General features: G+C 50.9%; 1 protein-coding gene across 2 annotated transcripts; it reads left to right on the top strand.

The window, feature by feature from the left end:
* The first annotated feature begins 4,180 nt into the window (after positions 1 to 4,180).
* On the top strand, positions 4,181 to 18,824 carry KIF22 (kinesin family member 22). 2 transcript variants are annotated; one of them, XM_033101855.1, is made up of 14 exons: positions 4,181 to 4,293; positions 11,559 to 11,754; positions 13,165 to 13,292; positions 13,383 to 13,537; positions 13,759 to 13,968; positions 14,041 to 14,271; positions 14,409 to 14,562; positions 14,668 to 14,800; positions 16,299 to 16,467; positions 16,930 to 17,098; positions 17,469 to 17,533; positions 18,237 to 18,449; positions 18,546 to 18,605; positions 18,689 to 18,824. In XM_033101855.1, exons 1-14 carry the CDS (start codon positions 4,236 to 4,238, stop codon positions 18,737 to 18,739), a joined length of 1,992 nt encoding a protein of 663 aa, XP_032957746.1. In that variant the 5' UTR covers positions 4,181 to 4,235; the 3' UTR covers positions 18,740 to 18,824. The 2 variants fall into 2 exon arrangements, with proteins under 2 accessions (XP_032957746.1, XP_032957748.1); XM_033101857.1 differs by having other exon boundaries at positions 14,409 to 14,559.
* The last annotated feature ends 39 nt before the right edge of the window (positions 18,825 to 18,863 follow it).

Raw genomic sequence — 18,863 nt, forward strand, 5'->3', positions numbered from 1 at the left:
GTCAGCACTTCAATCCTTTTTATACTTGAATCTGACAGACATCGTAGGGCAAGAGTGAGTTTCTGGGGTTTGGGGACCTTCTAGCGTCATCATCCAGTTTAGCCCATTCTATGTTCAATCTGTTGTGATATTACGTATTATATAGACTGTGGAACACACTGGACACTTACGAGAGTAAGAATGAAAAGGCAAATGACATCTTAATGCTATTACAAAAGAGTTTTAACTTTGCAGAGGCCCGGGATCCTGCAGGTCACATTCTGAGAATCCTTGAGCTAGGGATTACAGTATTTTGTTTTCTTTTAAACGTTACTATACTATTCTTTTTTGTCTTCTTGACACCCTCTGTAGAGCAAGTCTCATCACTCTAGTGAGCACATCCAACCTGCATGCACAGTAGCCACCAAAGCTTACTTCAGTCCTCACTGCCCTCAGGAAAGGGACACTGCTGGGCCCCTTTGGGTAGTGCCCCCGTCCCCACCTCCACCCCCATCCCGTGGCTCTTACATAATTGCATGTGAAGGAAAACGGGTGTCCATATGGGCAGGCTGGCTCTGGCCTCCTGGCCACCTGTGGTGCTCCATTATCTGAGGTCTCCGTCTCCACCTGGCCCTCCAGGTGGGGTCCTCTCTTTTCCAGCCTCGCTCTCGTCTTCAGCACTGCCACTGTGCCTTTCACCCTAGATGACCCTCATTTATTCTCTCCAGGCTTGAAGGACAGAATCACCTGCCTCACTCACCAGTCTCTTGGCAATTTTCAGGGCGTAAACTCTATATTCTACTTTCCTCTGCTCTCCTTCGTTTCTTCAGGGTTTAGTTTGGAAGTTTAAAAAAATATATATATTTCTTTCTCTGAACACCAGGTGTTTAACAACCCTAATTTCCACCAGGCAGATGCAGACCTTGATTCCCCCCTTCCCTTAAAATTCTGTTTACTATCTTGTCACCGTCACCCACTCCCACACCCCTCTCCCCACAAAAAATAAACTCCAGGAAAACGGGGATCATGTCTGTCTTCTTGTTCACCATGGTACTCTACCACCTCCTAGGACAGTGGCTGGCACACTACAAGCAAACGAGACATTGGGTACTGAATTATTTTATTTTCGTTGGATGTCAGGTGTTAACAACCCTAATTTCCACGAGGCAGATGAAGATCCTTAAACCAAGTCTAGGAAGGGGATTCAACCATTATTCTCTTTTTCACAGCTGAGGAAATGGAGGCACAGGGAGGCTCTCTACCCTGGGTTACCTGGCATCAAAGCCCTGCACCTAAGCTACTTATTCATCCTTAGAAGTCCTGACTCCCTGACCTGTGCTCTTTCCAGGATTTCTGGCAGGTATCTCATCAAATACCTGGGGACTGGCAACAACTCTGAAAACCTGAATAGCCCTTGCTGAAGTGCAGGGGAAAACCAAACTGCCAGTCCTGTAATTCGGCGGTTCTCAAAGTGTGATCCAGGAAATTCTGGACGTCCCTGAGACATTTTCGGGGGGTCTGCAAGGTCAAAACTATTTTCATAATAAAAGAAGATGTCATTTGATTTTTTTCACTTGCATCCTTTTTTTTTTCTTTGAGTGTATGGTGGAGTTTTCAAGAGGCTATAGGATGTGTAGTATCACAACAGACCAAATGCAGAAGCAGGTATGAGAATCCAGCTATTTTCTCTTAAGCCAGACATTGTTAGATTTGTAAAAATGTGAAACAATGACACTCTTCTATTTTTTTTGTTTGTTTGTTCTTGAGGGTTTTTTATCCTTTGGAAACTTTTTAAAATAAAAATATTACTTACATGTGATGTGTTTGTTACTGCAATTTTGGGGCAGATTTTTAAATGGAGATAAATTCACATAACATAAAATTTACCATTTTTAAATGTACACTTCAGTGTTTTTTAGTATATTCATTATGTTATGCAACTATCACTACTGTCTAATTACATACAAAACATTTCCATCACCCCCAAAAGGAACTCCATGTCTATTAGCAAAATCCAAATTCACCAGCCCCTCACCATCTTCTGGCAATTGCTAATCTACTGCTTCTATGAATTTGTTACCGTAGTTTTTCAGTGTATTAATATTTTAAATTTATTTTCATTTCAAATACAGTAAATATGGATAGACAAAACCCATACAAGCAAAATAACTTTGGGGCTTCAATTTTTAAGAATGGGATTCCAAAGCCAAAAAAATGGAGAACAACTATAATTTACTTTTTGTTTTGTTTTATAATAGGTTGGACATAACGTTTAAACCAGGGCCCTACGAGGAGCTCAAAGATGAGATGATCACCCCTGGTTAAGTTTCCAGAAAGTATAGGGAACTACAGGGTGTGATCAAACAATACGGTGAATGTTCATATAAAAAAAATTCATTACAGGAGCACCGGATGATTCAGTTGGTTAGAGCACCAGCTCTGAACAACACGGTTACCGGTTTGATTCCCACATGGGCCAGTGAGTTGTGCCCTCCACAACTAGATTGAAGGACAACTACTTGGAGCTGATGGGCCCTGGAGAAACACACTGTGCCCCAATATTCCCCAATAAAATTTATTTTAAAAATTTATTACAGTAGGAGATACGTTGCCATTAATCCCCCTCAGAAAACTCCCCCTCGCTTTGCACACACTTATCCCATCATTCTTGCCACTTTCTGAAGCAGTTCTGGAAGTCCTCTTTCGTGAGTGTCTTTAGTTGTATTGTCGTGGCTGCCTGGATATCCTGAATCATTTTGACTTCAGGGAAGAGCCAGAAGTCACACGGTGCCAGATCCGGTGAAAGAGGACACACCGTAATGTTTTTATTGAACAGAAATTGCCATACCAGGAGCAACGTGTGACACAGAACATTGTCATGATGGAGGATGATTTATGGCACGCTTTAAAACACAGCTACCTTCTCTCAACTGTAGCTCACTTCCAACCGACTGCACCAAACAAGTTGAAACTTGTCACACACTGTTACTAAGGTTCCGATGTGCAGCTTCCCATATTGAAGATCCCTGCCTTTCTGTTGGATGGCACTCGGCAGCAGCATTCACTGTATTTTGTGATCACAACAGTAAGGCTTCATGTCACACATTGCTTCTGGTATGGCAATTTCTGTCAAATAAAAACATTACAGTGTGTCCTCATCCACCTTATTCACCAGCTCTGGCACCGTGTGACTTCTGGCTCTTTCTCAAAGTCAAAATGACCATGAAAGGAAAATGTTTTGAATTGATTCAGGACATCGAGGCAGCCACATGACAGCACAACTAAAGATGCCCTTGAAGGAGTACTTCCAGAACAGCTTCAGAAAGTGGCCAAACGATGGGATAAATGTGTTCGAAGTAAGGGGGAGTATTTTGAGGGGGGTTAATGGCAAGGTGTCTTTTACTGTAATAACTTTTTTAAATTTAACCATTACCATGTATTTTGATCACACCTCATACTTAACAGCCAATTGGGACCCAGACCAAACATGCCTTTTTCGCTCACTCTCTACATGTTGAATGCCGAATTACAAAATGCCGGACATCCGAGCTTGTCTCCTTGGCTCAGACACGCGACATAAGGGGGCACATATGTCACCTGGCTTCTGCATCTCACTTAGTGGCTTTGGGCTCAGCAAGAGGTTAGTACAACGTGACTGTTCACAATGCCGCAGGGCGCACCACGCCTACAGAAGTCACCAGACGTTAAAGCACAAGCAAAACGACGTCCGAGGCGATAAACGGTAGAAAGTAAAGATCGCCCCCAGACGTCCCTTATTCTTATAATCACCTTTTCTGCCACGAAAATAGGGAAAAGTGTATTCAGTTCAGGGAAGTTTTTGGATAAATCGATTAAGTGCCTTCGATCACCCTCTGCTTGATTCGAACGAAAATTCGTAGTTAGTGGAGGGGGAAAAAAATGAGGCGAAAATTCTGCACTTAACGCAAAACTACCCCTCGAAATTGGGCGGCGCTCAGCAGCTCCCCCTACGGCCACTGTCGCCAAGGCCTCGGGCTCCTAAGTTTGCGCCGGAGCGCGGGCCCTGACGTCACGACGGGATGGCCAACGTGCGCGCATGCGTCCTCCGCCGGGGAACCCTTTTTCGTGCAGGACTCGGAGGCGAGCCCTAGACGGCTGATAGGTGCGCGCCGCAGGCGGGACTTCCGCGGCTCTTGGCTGTGATTGGTGGAGCCTGGGAGAGTGGGCGGGGCACCGGGAAATTCGAATGGGAGAGGCGGGTCAAAGGAGGGAGTGGAATGGACGCCCGGAGCCCGTCGCAACTGAGGCGACGCGAGATGGCGGCGGTTACCTCAGGTGAGCAAGCCCGGCCCGGGCGGGGTGCCGAGGTCTGGAACCTGGTGGGGTGATGCGTCGGGGTCTAGTTCAGGCTCCGCGGGTTTTTCCGGACAGGCCCGAGGGGCGTGGGGCGCGGGGAAAGGCGGGAGTGTGGGAGTCGCCAGCTGGTCGGCCTGCCTCGCTCTGCCTTTGCTTCCCGCTCTCCGTCGGGGGCAAACCCGGTTCCGGCAATAAAGCCGCGTTGGAGCCCAGCGCACGTTTCCTCTGGGGGCTTCGGTGTCTTTGTCTGTGAAATGGGCCGGGGACCCCTCCTCAGGCGGTGACGGGAGTGAGCGAGCGAAACGCGCTTCACGCTCTCATCGTCGGGACAGATGAGAAGGGAGCTGGATGCGCGTTTGGGGGAGTCCTGTGGAGGACGTGTTGTGGGGGTCCGGGGAGACCCCTGAGGGATGGAGGCGGACAGGCCGAGGTTCAGACGGGCTGCCGCTGAGGCTGAGGGGACAGCAGAAGAGGGAAGTAAGGGGCTGTTTCCTTTCATTCTGGCCGTGGGGGTCAATGCTATTTTAGGGGTGGAGAGGCCGTGGAGGACGGTCGGCATCTTGTACGTGAGCGTTTGTGTACGTCGGTCTCTGCTCTCTTCCTGGAGACTGAATTCTGGTCGGTAGTTACGGGGGGCACCGCAGCCATGATTATGAGTCCCCTCCCGTTCGTCAGGAATGTGGGGGAAACAGGGCGGTTGAGAGGAATGGCCAACACAGGTGGAGCCCCTGCCGGGCACCCGTGTAAGCCCTGGACGGTGATGAAGCGTTTCATGTCCACCTGGTGCTATGAGGGGTTCACTCCTGTGGTCCTTGTACAGCTGAGGAGACTGAGGCAGAGATGGAGTCAGTGTTGGGGTGTGAATTCACCCGCAGGCAGCCTGACTCGAGAGCCTCTGTTCGTAACCTTTCTGTCCAGGCACACGATCGTGACCTTCCTGCTGTCTGCGCTGCCCCTGCCGAGACCCGCTGTGTCGGGTGCGGAGCGGGGATGGTAAAAAGGCTTGAAGGAATGTGGGCCCTTCCCTGTATGCGTTTAGTTCGCTTCAGTAGATCGTCATAGAAACATGCGCGATGGGACAGTTAAGTTCGAGAACTTGTCCTAGAAACAGTGCTCCATGCCTCATGGCTGAATATCACTACGGTCACCCTGGAAGGACTCCCCTTGGGAAGCTATGCACCGATGCCAGCGCCTAGTCCACCCTTCAAAGCGATTTTGGAACTCTTTTTCTGGAATGGCCATCAGAGCTGTTGTTATATTAGCTTTGATGCCCTGAATGTCATCAAACTATCTTCCTTTCAATATTTCCTTTATCTTCAGGTAAAGAAAGAAGTCATTGGGGGCCAGATCAGGTGAGTAGGGAGGGTGTTCCAACACAGTTATTTGTTTCCTGGCTAAAAACTCCCTCACAGACAGTGCCGTGTGAGCTGGTGCATTGTTGTGATTCAAGAGCCATGAATTGTTGGTGAAAAGTTCAGGTTGTCGAATTTTTTCACGCAGCCTTTTCAGCACTTCCTAATAGAAAACATGGTTAACTGTTCGTCCAGTTGGTACGAATTCATAATCCCTCTGATATCAAAAAATATTAGCAACATCGTTGCAACAAGTTCGCAAACTTAATTGTTCGACCTTTCTATAACAGGAAAAGCAAGGAGAGATGTATAAACTGCCATAGAGAGTACAGCATCTGGAGTAAACCCTTGGGTATTCTGGGAGGATTTTCTTAAGGAAGTGATGTTTGAGGTGCGTTTCAAAGGTTGGACAGGAGTTTGTCAGACCTTGGCAGGACAAAAAGACTACCAATTGATTTCTTGTTTATGATGTAAAGAAAGGCCAAAGAGGCTCTCTTTGGCTCAATTTCCTCATCATATAAGAGAGAAAAATTAAGTTGAATGAAACATGGGAGTTGTGGGGAGGGAAAAATTAGAAGAAATAAGTGCTGGCTTCGCTCAACCTCAAGGTTGCTTTTCTGATGAAAGGGAGAAACTCATGTTCTGTAAGCACTTGTTCACATGCTCTCCCTCCCTCCTCTCCTGGACTGGGAGCTTTGGGGCAAGAATGGCAGTGTGCCACTTTGATGATGAAAACAAAAAATGAACAAGTACATGTTTTATGTTACTTTATTCACCAAGTCTTAATTTGTTCAGCACGTACTTCCTGTGAGCCTACCCGGTGCCAGGCACTGGGGATATAAAGGTGAGCAGAGTAAGATCTGTTTTCACTGAGTTGCCAGGTAGATGGAGAAGGCAGACAAATATGCAGTTACAGGGCAGTGTGATCCGTTCTTGGATGGAGGAGCTAAAGAGAGTGACGGGTGCACCTAACAGCTTTCGTGGGCCAGTCATTTTATCCGGGAAGGTGTTTTTTAGAGGAAGTAAGGTATGTGTGCCTCAGTCACTTGGGGAGCAGGTGGGGTAAAGAAGATATTCCAGGGAGATAGAATAGCAGGTGCAAAGGCCCAAAGGTGTGAGAGAACTTGGTGTGTCGTGGGAACTGAAGGAAGGCGCTTACAGTGTAAGGAAGTGGAGAGAGAATGATTGGAGGGGAGTGGGACCAGTTGGGAGACTGTGGAGATGGTGATGAGTGTGGTAAAGATTGCGCAGTGGGGATAGAAGTGGATGCATTTAAAAAGGTAGAATTGACAGACGTTAATGAATAACTGATGTGGGAGATGAGAGAGAAGGTGGAGTTAAAGATTCCCATTTTTGGGGTTGGCCCCTTTCATTTATGTTAGAGAGCATAGGAGAATGAGGTTGCAGAGAGATGGGGAAGGGGTCAGAATAGGGTGGGTGGAGTTTGAAGTACCCGCCAGCAGCTGGGAATGTGGATCCAAAGGGGGGAGCTCTGGTGTGGAGGTGTCAATTAGGAGTCCTCTGCTTTTAGGTGGTAATTAAAGCCAAGAGAACATGTGACCATGCCCATGAAGTGAAACGGAGTAGTGATTCTCAACTCAGGGCAGTTTTGTTCCCCCTGGGGACATTTGTCTGGAGACATTTTTGATTATAATTAGAGGGTAGATGGTAGGGAATGCTACTGGCACACGTGTTTAGCACATGCTAAACATCCTACAATGCACCAGTCAGCCCCACCACAAGAATTTTCCAGCCCAACATGTCAATAGTGCCAAAATTGAGCAACCCTGGTCTAAAGAGAGGATAGAAGGAGCCTAGGAAAAACACTTAAGAATGGCAGAGTGCACAGAGAGCTAGTGGGTGGCATGGAAACTAAGGGAAAGTGTATTTCCCAAAGGAAAGCAGACCAAGGGTGTTGAATACTGCTGGAAAGTCAAATAGGGTGGGGACCGAGCCCGTCTACTGGATGTAGCAGCGAGGAGGTCGTTGGTGACCCTGCTGAGAGCAGAAGCTACTGTGTTTCCCCGAAAATAAGACCTAGCCGGATAATCAGCTCTAATGAGTCTTTTGGAGCAAAAATTCATATAAGACCTGGTCTTATTTTACTATAAGACCCGGTCTAATATAATATGATGTAATATAATACCGGGTCTTATATGAATTTTTGCTCCAAAAGACACATTAGAGCTGATTGTCCGGCTAGGTCTTATTTTCGGGGAAACACGGTAGTGGCTGCCTTGAGGAGTGAGTCGTAAAAGTGTAATAATAATGATAATAATATCTAACATTTACTGAGTACTTGCTGCCAGCACTGTGCTAAGCATTGTATGTACATTATTTCTTTGACTCCTTACAATCTTACGAGGGTACTGTAATTATTTTTACATATATGTCGAGATACTGTTATTTTTATAAAGAGAAACTGTAGCTTGAAGACATTAAGAAGCCTTCCCAAGGTCACGCAGCTGACAGGTAGAACTTGTTCATCTCAGACTTCAAGGCCCAAAGATGAAGAAGGGGCTGAGACGGCCCGTGGATTCACGTAATGAACCTTGGAGTTAGACCTTTCTTTGAAGCTCTGTCACTAGCTGGCTATTGACCACTGGCAAGTTAGCTAGCCTCGCTATACTGAGGTTTCCTCATTTGGAACATGGGGGATGAATATAAAATAAAACACTTACTAAGCTTTTACTGAGTACCAATGCTGTTCTAAGCACTTTATGAATTAAATTATTTACTACCTTAACAACCCAGCGAGTAGGTATTTCTATGTATTCCCATTTTACAGGTGTGGAAATTGAGGCACAGGAATAGAAAATCATTTCCCTAGATTATTTAGTTAGTCGTAAGTGGCAGAATTGGGATTTGAACCCAGGCTTTCTTAACTTGAATAATGAACCTACGTACCTACCATGTGCTAGTTATTGTGTTGGAATTTTACATGTTATTTCTTTTAATCATTAAGCCCTTCTAAGGCCCACCCCACCCCTTTTATAGGCAAGGAAACCAGGAAACCTGGATGCTAAGTCACTTGCCCAAATTCACAAGCTACTAAGTGTTAGAACTGGAATTTAAATTCAGCTCTGTCTGACTAGAGTCTACATTCTTTCCACATCACCACAGACTTCCCCGTGTATTGATCACTGAGCTTTCTTAAGTCCTTCTGTATCAGCCATCGTTGTTTGTTCTCACCAAACAAACAAATCAACCTGGAACAGATAGGCAAGAAGAGGCTCCTTGCCTGTTTTTGACCAGTCAGTGAACCCCTTTGTGCCTTAGTTTTCTCATCTGCACAGGTACACCTGCAGATTTCGACTTGCTTGCTACTGATTTTCAGGATTGCCATGAGGATCAAATGAAAACTAGATGCCCAAGTACTTTGTAAACCACCAAGTGAGAAATGGTATAATTAGCTTTGTTTGTGAGATGCAGGAATAGAGGCCCAGTTTTTGAAACAGGCCATCTGCCTTACTTCTTATGTGCAGGATTCTTTCCATGGGTAGTTTGTCTATCTTTTTGTCTTTCTTTTTCTGTGTTGGCCAGCACTTGCCAGCGTCTTGCCTTCTAGGAGGCCTATGGCTCCCAACAACCCGCTGCTGCCACCAGCGAAAAGGAGAGGCAGAGCTGTCAAGAACTTTACTAGTAGCTACCATAATAGGGAGGCAATATGGTATCCTCATTAAAAGCACATTTTTGGAGGTGAAGAGATCTAGGTTTGAATTTTGCTGTGAGGAGTATAATATCCTCCAATATAATATCCTCCAACATAAAATAGAGAAATACCCTCCTCATAAGATTTGTTTTCAGTTCATTCAGTTCTCTCAAAAATAAGGAGGCGTAGGATGGTGCCAAAAGCGAAGGAGGCAGCCCAAATACCCTCGGAAGAGCTTCCCTGGAGAAGCAAGCTTCACGTTCTCCCTGACTGTGGAGAGGCAGCTATGAAGAAGACAGAAGGCAGCAACACACTTGCGTTCACTGTGGATCGCAAGGCCATCAAGCAGAGATCAACCAGCCTGTGAAGAGGCCCCATGACACTGTCAAGGTCAACACCCTGATAAGCCCGATGGAGAGAAGGAGGCATATGTTCCACCGGCTCCCGCCTAGGAGGCTTTGGATGTTGCCTACAAAATTCTATATTTAGACTTAGCCACTGAGTCCAGCTGGCTAAGTCTAAATATAAAATTTTTTCACTAAAAAAAAAAAAAAGGAGGCTTTTTTTAAGTTTTATCTTCGTGTGGTTTCTGATGATAAAAATAACTCAATCTTTTTTTTTAATGACTTAGATTTAATTATCGAAAGCAAACTGAAAAGAAAGCTTACAATAGAGGATTGCATGTCAGTGCCTTTTGCAAACTGAGCTGGGACAGAAAGAGACTGGGGGCTGCCTCTCAGACGTATCCCTTCCAAACAAAGACGTCCACAGTGTCTTTTTTATTTGTTTTTAATGTATACATTACAGCATTACAGAACTGGGTAACATGGAAAATAAACCTGCATGATCCCCATCAAGAGAAAGCCATCATTAACAGTTTGGTGTGTGTGTGTGTGTGTGTGTGTGTGTGTGTGTGTATTTACTTACCTGTAAGTATGTATTATAAACCCCAGGTAAGAAATAGAAGCCTAAGGTTGCCGGATGGCTCAGGTGGTTAGAGCGCGAGCTCTTAACAACAAGGTTGCCGGTTCAATTCCCGCATGGGATGGTGGGCTGCGCTCCCCCACCACTAGATTGAAGGACAACGACTTTATTTGGAGCTGATGGGTCCTGGAAAAATCACACTGTTCCCCAATATTCCCCAATTTAAAAAAAAAAAAAAAAGAGAAATAGAAGCATAGAAAAGACAGGCAGTTCATTGACTGGTTTGATGTGGTTGGCAAATGTTGTCTTCTCATCCTTAGAACAACCCTGTGACATGCTGGTCTGTGACAGGGTGGCAATTCAGGGTGTGTCCCACCAGTGGCAGCAGCATCACCTGGGAGTTTGCTAAAAATGCAGGTTCTCGGGCATCACCCCAGGGACTGAAGCCAAGTCTGTATTTTAACTAGATCTTCCAGGTTACTTTTGTACATATTATAGTCTACACCCTGTGGGACCTACTTGTGGAGCAGGGAAGGAACCGAGGCCAAGCGTGGGGACACTCACAGCATGGCCATAGTGGAAAGAGCGTCCCCTGAAATGAGCTGTGGCCACCGGCCTCCCAGTGGTACCGCCAGGGCCCCATCCTCCGGGCCTTCTCCCCTGCCCCTGGTTATGGGGGTTTCTAGTTTGCTAAGATGCTGGGGTTCTGTATTGTTTTTGCTCTGCCTACTCCTCCTTTGAAGAGCAGAAAGGCAAAAGCAAAAAGACAAAATGTACAAGAGAATATGGTAGAAGTAATGGCCACGTGGCCCCAGGTGTAAAACACCAAGGTGCTCCTAAGAGCTTCTTCCCTGAGAGAATGGTGCTGACAACCTGTCTGTCGGGGACACCATGAAGAGCAGTGTGCCTGGCATGTGGGCATTGCTTAATGAATGGTAATGTTTGCTGAGTACCCGGCGGCCTGGTTCGCAGTCCCTGACCTGTATGTAGTTTCCCTCCTCCACACCCTCCACCACACTCTGCCTGCGACCATGTGCTTGATTCGTCTCTGTCTCCCATCCTGCTCTTCTCTGCTTGCCCTCACCAACACAGCAGAGTCCTGTGTCACCATTTCTCTGGGGATCACACCTCCACACCTTTGCACCTGCTATTCCTTCTGCTAGGAGTGCCTGCACGCTCCTGTTCACCTTTCAGAGCTCAGCTCCATCAAATGCCTCCTCCTCCCACACTCCTGCCTTTGCCTCTCAGCAAAGCTGCTCCCTGCCTCCACTGTGCTACACCATTCTCCACGCCAAAACTTACCTTCTCTCCTCCAGGAGCTGGGCGCTGTCGGCTAAGCAAGGTGGGAGCTGGCCGGCGGCCGCCTCCAGCTCGAGTAAGAGTGGCTGTGCGACTGCGGCCATTTGTGGACGGGACAGCTGGAGCAGATGACACCCCCTGTGTACGGGGCCTGGACAGTTGTTCTCTAGAGATCGCCAACTGGAGGAACCACCAGGAGACTCTCAAATACCAGTAAGGTTCTGGCCAGGCCTCCTTCCCACCCCTTTCCTAGGCCTGCTCACGTGATCACGTGCCCAGTTTCTCAGACCTGCTTCCTCAGGATCCTTGCCCCTTCCTTCCTTAGCACAGCGTTGTGCGCCCTGCCTTTATTTGTTCAGGAAGCGTGCACAGCTGCCCACTGTGACAGGTCCCCTCGAGGAGACTGGGCAGAGACTGGAGGCCGAATCAGACATACATTACTGTTCACAGTCTTGTGGGGGAAATAGGCACAAAGTAGGGAAGGAGCGGCAGAGGTGACAGGGGAGCCCCAAGTAGGATCTGGAGGAAGTGTGGGAAGGGTTGGGGGGACCTAAAGCAGCCAACCAACCCAGGCTGTAGCGGGGTGGTGTCTGAGGGGACCACCCTGATTGGGGGACAGAACACACAAGGGCGGCTGCTTTAAAATGCCATTGGAGATTTAAAATGCAGACTCCTTGCCCTGTCATTCTAGGCCAGGGGGTGGCAAACGACAGTCTGCAGGTCAAATCTGACCAGGAGTCTGTAAAGAAAACTTTATTGGAACATAACCATGCTCATCTATTTACATATAATCTGTGGCTGCTTTCCGACTGCAATGGCAGAATCGAGTAGCTGTGAAAGGAACCATGTGGCCCACAGAGCCACCAATATTTACTGTCTGGCTTTTTCTACACAATGTGTGCCCACCTGTTCCAGGGCCTTGACAGTCGGGCCCGAGTTGCGTTCGCGCCTCACCCACCTGTCATGCCTGCTGCCCTTACACTGGTCCTTGCTGTGGCCTCAGCCACGGCTCCTCCCCCAGAGTGCATGAGTGGACTAGTGTGTGCGGGCTCCTGTGGCCAGCAGCTGCAGCCTCTGTTACCCCATTACCTGCTGTGTGCTGCGATGAGAAGGACTGGAAGGCCGCCCCTTTATCCCACGTCTTGTCTGTGTTCTGTGTGTGATAACGGGGAGTACCTTTCTCTTCTCTGGCCAAATCTTCCTTCCTCAAGCAGAAGCAGTTACTCCTGCTAGTGCATTCTCGTCTTTGTTTCCTGAATCACAGCAAAGTGTGGTACCTTCCCTCTCACTAGACTGCAGAACTCCCAAGAGCAGGGACAGCAGACTCTTCTCTGTCTTACTCCTCACAGCAGTACAGGGAAGGGGATGGGGCAGGTGGGTGCTTTCTCGTGTAAGAAAAGGGATAGAGGGGGTGGCGGGTTAGCTCAGTTTGTTAGAGCATGGTGCTCATAACACCAAGGTTGCCGGTTTGATCCCCGGATGTGCCACTGTGAGCTGTGCCCTCCTTAAAAAAAGGGGGGGGTAGGGGGAAATAGAGACTTTTAAATCTGAGGCCAGTATTGTCGTCTAGGCCTGGGTGAGACTGGAACCATCACTAATTCCCGCCCTTCTTCCTGCCCACAGGTTTGACGCCTTCTACGGGGAGCGGAGCTCTCAGCAGGACATCTATGCAGGATCAGTGCAGCCCATCCTCAGGCACCTGCTGGAAGGGCAGAATGCCAGCGTGCTTGCCTACGGGCCCACAGGGGCAGGTGAGGGAGCCAGATGGGGAACAGCTGTGGGCCAGAGCGGGCTCGGGAGTGGGGAGGGACATCTCACAGCTCTTTCAACTCCTCCCCCAGGGAAGACACACACGATGCTGGGCAGCCCAGAGCAACCTGGAGTGATTCCCCGGGCTCTCATGGACCTCCTGCAGCTCACAAGGGAGGAGGGTGCGGAGGGCCGGCCCTGGGCCCTGTCGGTCACCATGTCTTACTTAGAGATCTACCAGGAGAAGGTAGGTCCTGCTCTGGCCGGGGAGGGAAGAGACAAAGGGTCAAAATACGACTCAGTTCTAGAACACAAAGCTCTGCTCCAGCAAGGAGCCAAGACCTGGAAAGACAGAAGGTGGGGTAGCCCAATGTACAACTGAGAATCCAGCTGAGAAAAGGAGACTTATCCCCAGGAAGTCAGCAGCCTGCGTCTGGAACAGCGGCCCACCTCTCCCTGCTCCGACAGGTCCTGGACCTCCTGGACCCTGCGTCCGGAGACCTGGTGATCCGCGAAGACTGCCGAGGAAACATCCTCATCCCGGGCCTCACACACAAGCCCATCACCAGCTTCGCTGATTTCGAGCGGCACTTCCTGCCAGCCAGTCGAAACCGGACTGTAGGAGCCACGCGACTGAATCAGCGCTCCTCCCGCAGTCATGCGGTGCTCCTGGTGAAGGTGAGGCCCCGACGGGGGAGGTCCTGGGAGGCCCCAGGCCTGCGCTGAGCTGGGACCTCGCTCGCACCCCAGGTGGACCAGCGGGAACGCTTGGCTCCGTTTCGCCAGCGGGAGGGGAAGCTCTACCTGATTGATTTGGCGGGCTCGGAGGACAACCGGCGCACGGGCAACAAGGGCCTGCGGCTGAAGGAGAGTGGGGCCATCAACACGTCCCTCTTCGTGCTGGGCAAGGTGGTGGACGCGCTGCACCAGGGCCTCCCCCGCGTGCCTTACCGCGACAGCAAGCTCACCCGTCTGCTGCAGGTCCAGCCACCATCGCAGGGCAAAAGGCCGGGAGGAGGAGATTCCGGGGCCTGCTGGGGCGGGTGGCGGTGGGTTACTGCAGGCTGGGCATGGCCGCGGGACTTCTGATGGCTCCTGCCCACCCACCCCGCCCTCAGGACTCTCTGGGTGGCTCCGCCCACAGCATCCTCATCGCCAACATCGGCCCGGAGAGGTGCTTCTACCAAGACACGCTCTCTGCGCTTAACTTTGCTGCCAGGTCCAAGGAAGTGATCAACCGACCTTTTACCAATGAGAGCCTCCAGCTTCGTGGTGAGGGCAGGGCTGGCGGGAGTGGAAAGGCCTGGGCAGCTGGGGGTTGCTGGGTCCACCCAGCAGGAGCACAGAAGCTGACACCCGCCACCCATCTCTCCGTAGTCTTGGCACCTGTTAAACTGTCTCAGAAAGAACTAGGCCCTTCAGAGGCAAAGAAAGCCCGAGGCCCCGAGGAAGAGAAGACTGGGAATCCTGAGTCGCCAGCACCCCCAGCTTCTGCCTCTCAGAAATTCAGGTGAGCAGCGGGATGGGGGGCCTGGGTTGGGTGCAGAGCGGCAGGGGGTCCAACCTGTCACATCCTTGAGCTGCGAACCTGAGCCTGTTCCTGCTCCGGTGGCTGCCTGGGGCCTGAGGGAGGCCCCCTCAGGGAGGGAGCACCCAGCCACCTCCCTCTCCACTTGCAGCCCCCTTAGGCAGTCAGTAAACCTCCCATTTAGGGCCAGCTGTTTCAAGGTCGAGCACTTTTGCTTCTGGCTCACCTGGATAGGGTATGTCAGGTCCAGAGGACAAGGGACCAGGAGATGAAGCGAGCCTCTCAGGCTGTGTGTTCGAGTCCAGCCCCTCCATGACTGTCCCCGGAGCCAGCTGCTGTCCTGACATTGCCCTGCTACTACCCTCCCCCCAAACAGCTTAAGTCCCTTCTGTGTGGGTGCCCTCTCCCCGCCCCCTCCCGTTCTGATAACCCCTCCTCATGGCCCAGTTGCGCTAATCCTCAGGTCACCTGTTTGGTGGCCTTGCTTTCTATGTCTCCCTGACTCCAAGGAGCCAGTGGCAGTTTTAACTTTGCCCTGTTTCTACCCTGAGCCCAAATATAGCCTCTCTACACTGTACGTGCTACGACTCCTGAGCACAGGTGACGGGAGGCGGCCAGGGATTGGTGCACACCGGCCCAGGGGCTGTTGTAGTTGAGGAAAGAAGACATACATGAAAAGGTGCTTGTTCGCTCAAGTCTGTCTTTCCATCGTGTCCTTCCCAAGCCACTGGTCAGCAGTCCCCTCTCCTGTGTGCACAAACCCCAGGTAAACACGTACTCGCACATCTGTGTTACATGTGAGCGGGCAGGCACTCTGGAGGGGGCTCAGAGATGGGACAGCAGACCGAGTCAGACCCTGACCTCGGGCTCATGTTTCAGAAGAGAAATAAGGTTGGGCATCCGGAGATGAGGCTGGGTAGGTAGTGCACACAGGGCGGTAAGGGGAAGCCAGGAAGGGAGAAATGGCTTCTGATGTTAGCGCACATTTTCAGGCCGTTCTTCCTAGGCATCTGCACACAAAGGACAGGGCAGCCCGTCTCTGAGGAGGTAGTTCAGACTGTAGGAAGGAAGGTATGCAGCCAAAGCGGGCATCATGGGAAAGGAGACTCCGAGTGATGACTGACATCAGATGTGGGGGGCGGAGTCCAGAGGGAAGGAACAAGCGACCGGCATTATTGTGCTCAGAGGAAGTCAGGAGAAAGGGCAGCACTGAGGTCTTCGCTGGCTTTCAGAGCCCTGCTGAATGTGACCTCCTGCGAAGCTTCCCGGACTGCTCCTCCATGGACAGGCGCACAAGCCCCAAATACCTGATCTCCTGGTATCCCTGAGACCCCCACACTCCACCCAGAGCCTGGGGGACTTGCCCAGAGTTGTCCAACAAGTTAACACCAGGGTTTTGGAAGCACATAGGACAGCAGGTTAGGGCATGATGAGGGGCGATGAGAGAAGAGGTAGGTGGGGAGTAAACCTCTTTGCTCAGCCCACTACAGAAGCTAAGTAGCATGGACCCGGCCGTGCTGCAGCGCCTCCTGAGCTTGGACCGTTTGCTGGGCTCCCAGGGGACGCAGGGGACCCCTCTGCTGAGCACCCCAAGGCGAGAGCGGATGGTGCTTATGAAGATAGTGGAGGAGAAGGATTTGGAGATTGAAGTAAGTGCTGGAGAGGTGGGGGTGGGGGTTCCTATTGGCCTTGAGACGCAATCGAGGCTCTTCAGACAGAGAAAGACACTGAAAGGCTGGACCAGCATCCAGTTTTCACCCAACGCTGGACTCCCCGGTGTTTCAGCTTCTGCTTGAATGTCCTAAACAGGGCTGAACTTTGAAAAATAATTAAGATCAGATGTGAGGAGGGGAGAGGAAAAAAAATTCCCGGCTCAAATTAAGTTAGGACTTCCATGTTTCAGAGAGGCTGTTCCACCTCTGGGCAGCCCTGATCATTAGCAAGCCCTTAACTAGGCTGGGGGCCAGCTGCCTCCTGGAGGTTTCTCTCACTGGCCCCCAGCCTTCCCTCTGGGGCCTCGGAGTCCTGCACTCACTTTGCTAATCCACTGTCCTTTCAAGGTGCCCTGACGTTGGTTCTGGGTCACCTCTCTCCCTGATCCTCCCCAACAGAGGCTTAAGATGGAGCAGAAAGAACTGGAAGCCCAGGTGTTGGCCCAGAAGGCTGTGGACTCAACAGAGGGAGAGAATTGTTCTCCCCCCATGCTCCTACCCCTTGCCCGCCGCAGAGTCACAGTGGCCAAGCCCCTCCAAAAGGCCGTGGTGATGCCTCTACAACTGAGTAAGTTTGGCTCTGGGGGCCAGGAGGGCCCAGGTCACTGAGCCGTCAGGAGGGAGGAGGTGTTCGGAGCGGCAGTCCTTATGTCACTCGTGTCCTCCCCCGAGCCAACTCGGGAGCGAGGAGGAGGCTGGAAGGCGAGCTAATGCTCCGGCTCTCAGGTGCTTAGCACAGGGGCTAGGCTGACAGGTGCGTGACTGATCGTCATGCAAGACCGACGGAGATTCCTTTCAAATGGTGGATAAGAGAGAAAGGTCATGTGGAAACACAACAGTGGAGGGGAACTGGGGAATCAAATGGGGAGCCAGGTGGCTACCAGGGAGGGTGAAGGGGGGCTTCCGTAATGACTCCAGCTCCCAATTCTTGCTTTCAGTTCAGGAACAGGCAGCATCCCCCAATCCCGACATCCATATCCTGAAGAAAAACCGCAAGAGAAAGGTGAGAGCAGCTGGAGGCTTAGGCTACACGTACAGCCTAGAAGTAAGGGACAGTGTGACTCGTGGGAAGAACACTGGCCCTGGCGCTTCACAGCCTGTCACAACATTTATTAGCCATTTACATCTCTTCCAAAGGGCACTCAGGGTGAAATGCAGATAGGAGTACCTGGGCGGAGTGGTTGTCTATTACTTGTTCCTTTCCTTCCTTCCTGATGTCTCATGCTTAGTAACTACTCACTAGGAGGGTGTGTAGTCTGGGTCCTGCCCCCTACAAGCTTAGGAGCCCACACAGGAAAGCATGACTAAACACTCAAGAAATCAAACAACACTGGAAGAATTGCCAGAAACTGAGATGGTACCGTTGGGAGAGGTGCCACTTCTGGAGTACCCTCTATGTGCTTTCCTGGGGTGCAAGGCAACTTTTTGTTTGTCAGAAATGAGGGACCAGATTTAAGCTTACTGTGTGCTTTGCATTCACTCATTCGATCTTCACAGCAACTCTATTACCATTGTTCCCACGGTGGGTAGAAGGAGTTCCGTGGCCAGAAGGGAAGGGTTTCTGCACGGACACTTGACTGGAGGCAGAGAGGCTGGAGCGGGCAGGGAAGAGGGCTGCTGGCCTCCGCAGGAGTCGCGGTCTGTTGCTGTAGGCCTGCTGAGCAGCACACTGCTGTGTGGGCCACTCACCTGGTCCTGCCTCCTAGCGGGAGGACCTGGATGCCTCCGAGCCCCAGGAGAAGGCCGAGGACTGCTGGGAGCTACAGCTCAGCTCGGGGCTACTGGCCCATGGGCGCCAAAAAATACTGCAGCTGCTGAACGAGGGCTCAGCGCGGGATCTGCGAAGCCTGCAGCGCATCGGCGAAAAGAAGGCCCAGCTCATCGTGGGCTGCAGGGAGCTCCACGGCCCCTTCAGCCAGGTAACGGCCCGTGGGAGGTAGGCCTGGGACACTTGGATTTGGGGGAAGGAGCCTGGTACCCCCGACCCCCTTTCCCCATTACTGCTGTCCGGCCAGGTGGAGGATCTGGAACGGGTGAAAGTCATGTCAGGGAGACAGCTGGCGTCGTTCCTGAAGGTGAGCTCACGGCTCGGCCCCGCCCCCGGCTCGCGCCCCGCCCCGCCCCGCCGCTAACGCCGCTCTCCCTTCGCTCGTTGCAGGCGAACATCCTGGGTCTCGCCGCGGCGGGCCAGCTCGGCGGTCCCTCCTGACTACCGGCTCCGCTCTTCACTCTGCCTTTCGTTTTTTAAGTCGTTGTATAACCGCTTCTGATATAAATACAGTTTTAACTCCGCTGCTTCGGCCTGATTCTTGAGACTGGGGGCGGGGCCGGGG

The sequence above is a fragment of the Rhinolophus ferrumequinum genome, assembly GCF_004115265.2.
Source record: "Rhinolophus ferrumequinum isolate MPI-CBG mRhiFer1 chromosome 15 unlocalized genomic scaffold, mRhiFer1_v1.p scaffold_54_arrow_ctg1_1, whole genome shotgun sequence".
In the NCBI taxonomy this organism is placed as follows: domain Eukaryota; kingdom Metazoa; phylum Chordata; class Mammalia; order Chiroptera; family Rhinolophidae; genus Rhinolophus; species Rhinolophus ferrumequinum.

What these genes read in the sequence shown, in the direction of transcription:
- KIF22 (XM_033101855.1), top strand. Translation starts at nt 4,236, where the DNA reads ATGGACGCCCGGAGCCCGTCGCAACTGAGGCGACGCGAGATGGCGGCG. An exon ending in GGTGATGCCTCTACAACTGA is followed by an intron (nt 17,099 to 17,468) that starts GTAAGTTTGGCT and finishes TCTTGCTTTCAG; the next exon opens with TTCAGGAACAGGCAGCATCC. An exon ending in AGAAAAACCGCAAGAGAAAG is followed by an intron (nt 17,534 to 18,236) that starts GTGAGAGCAGCT and finishes CCTGCCTCCTAG; the next exon opens with CGGGAGGACCTGGATGCCTC.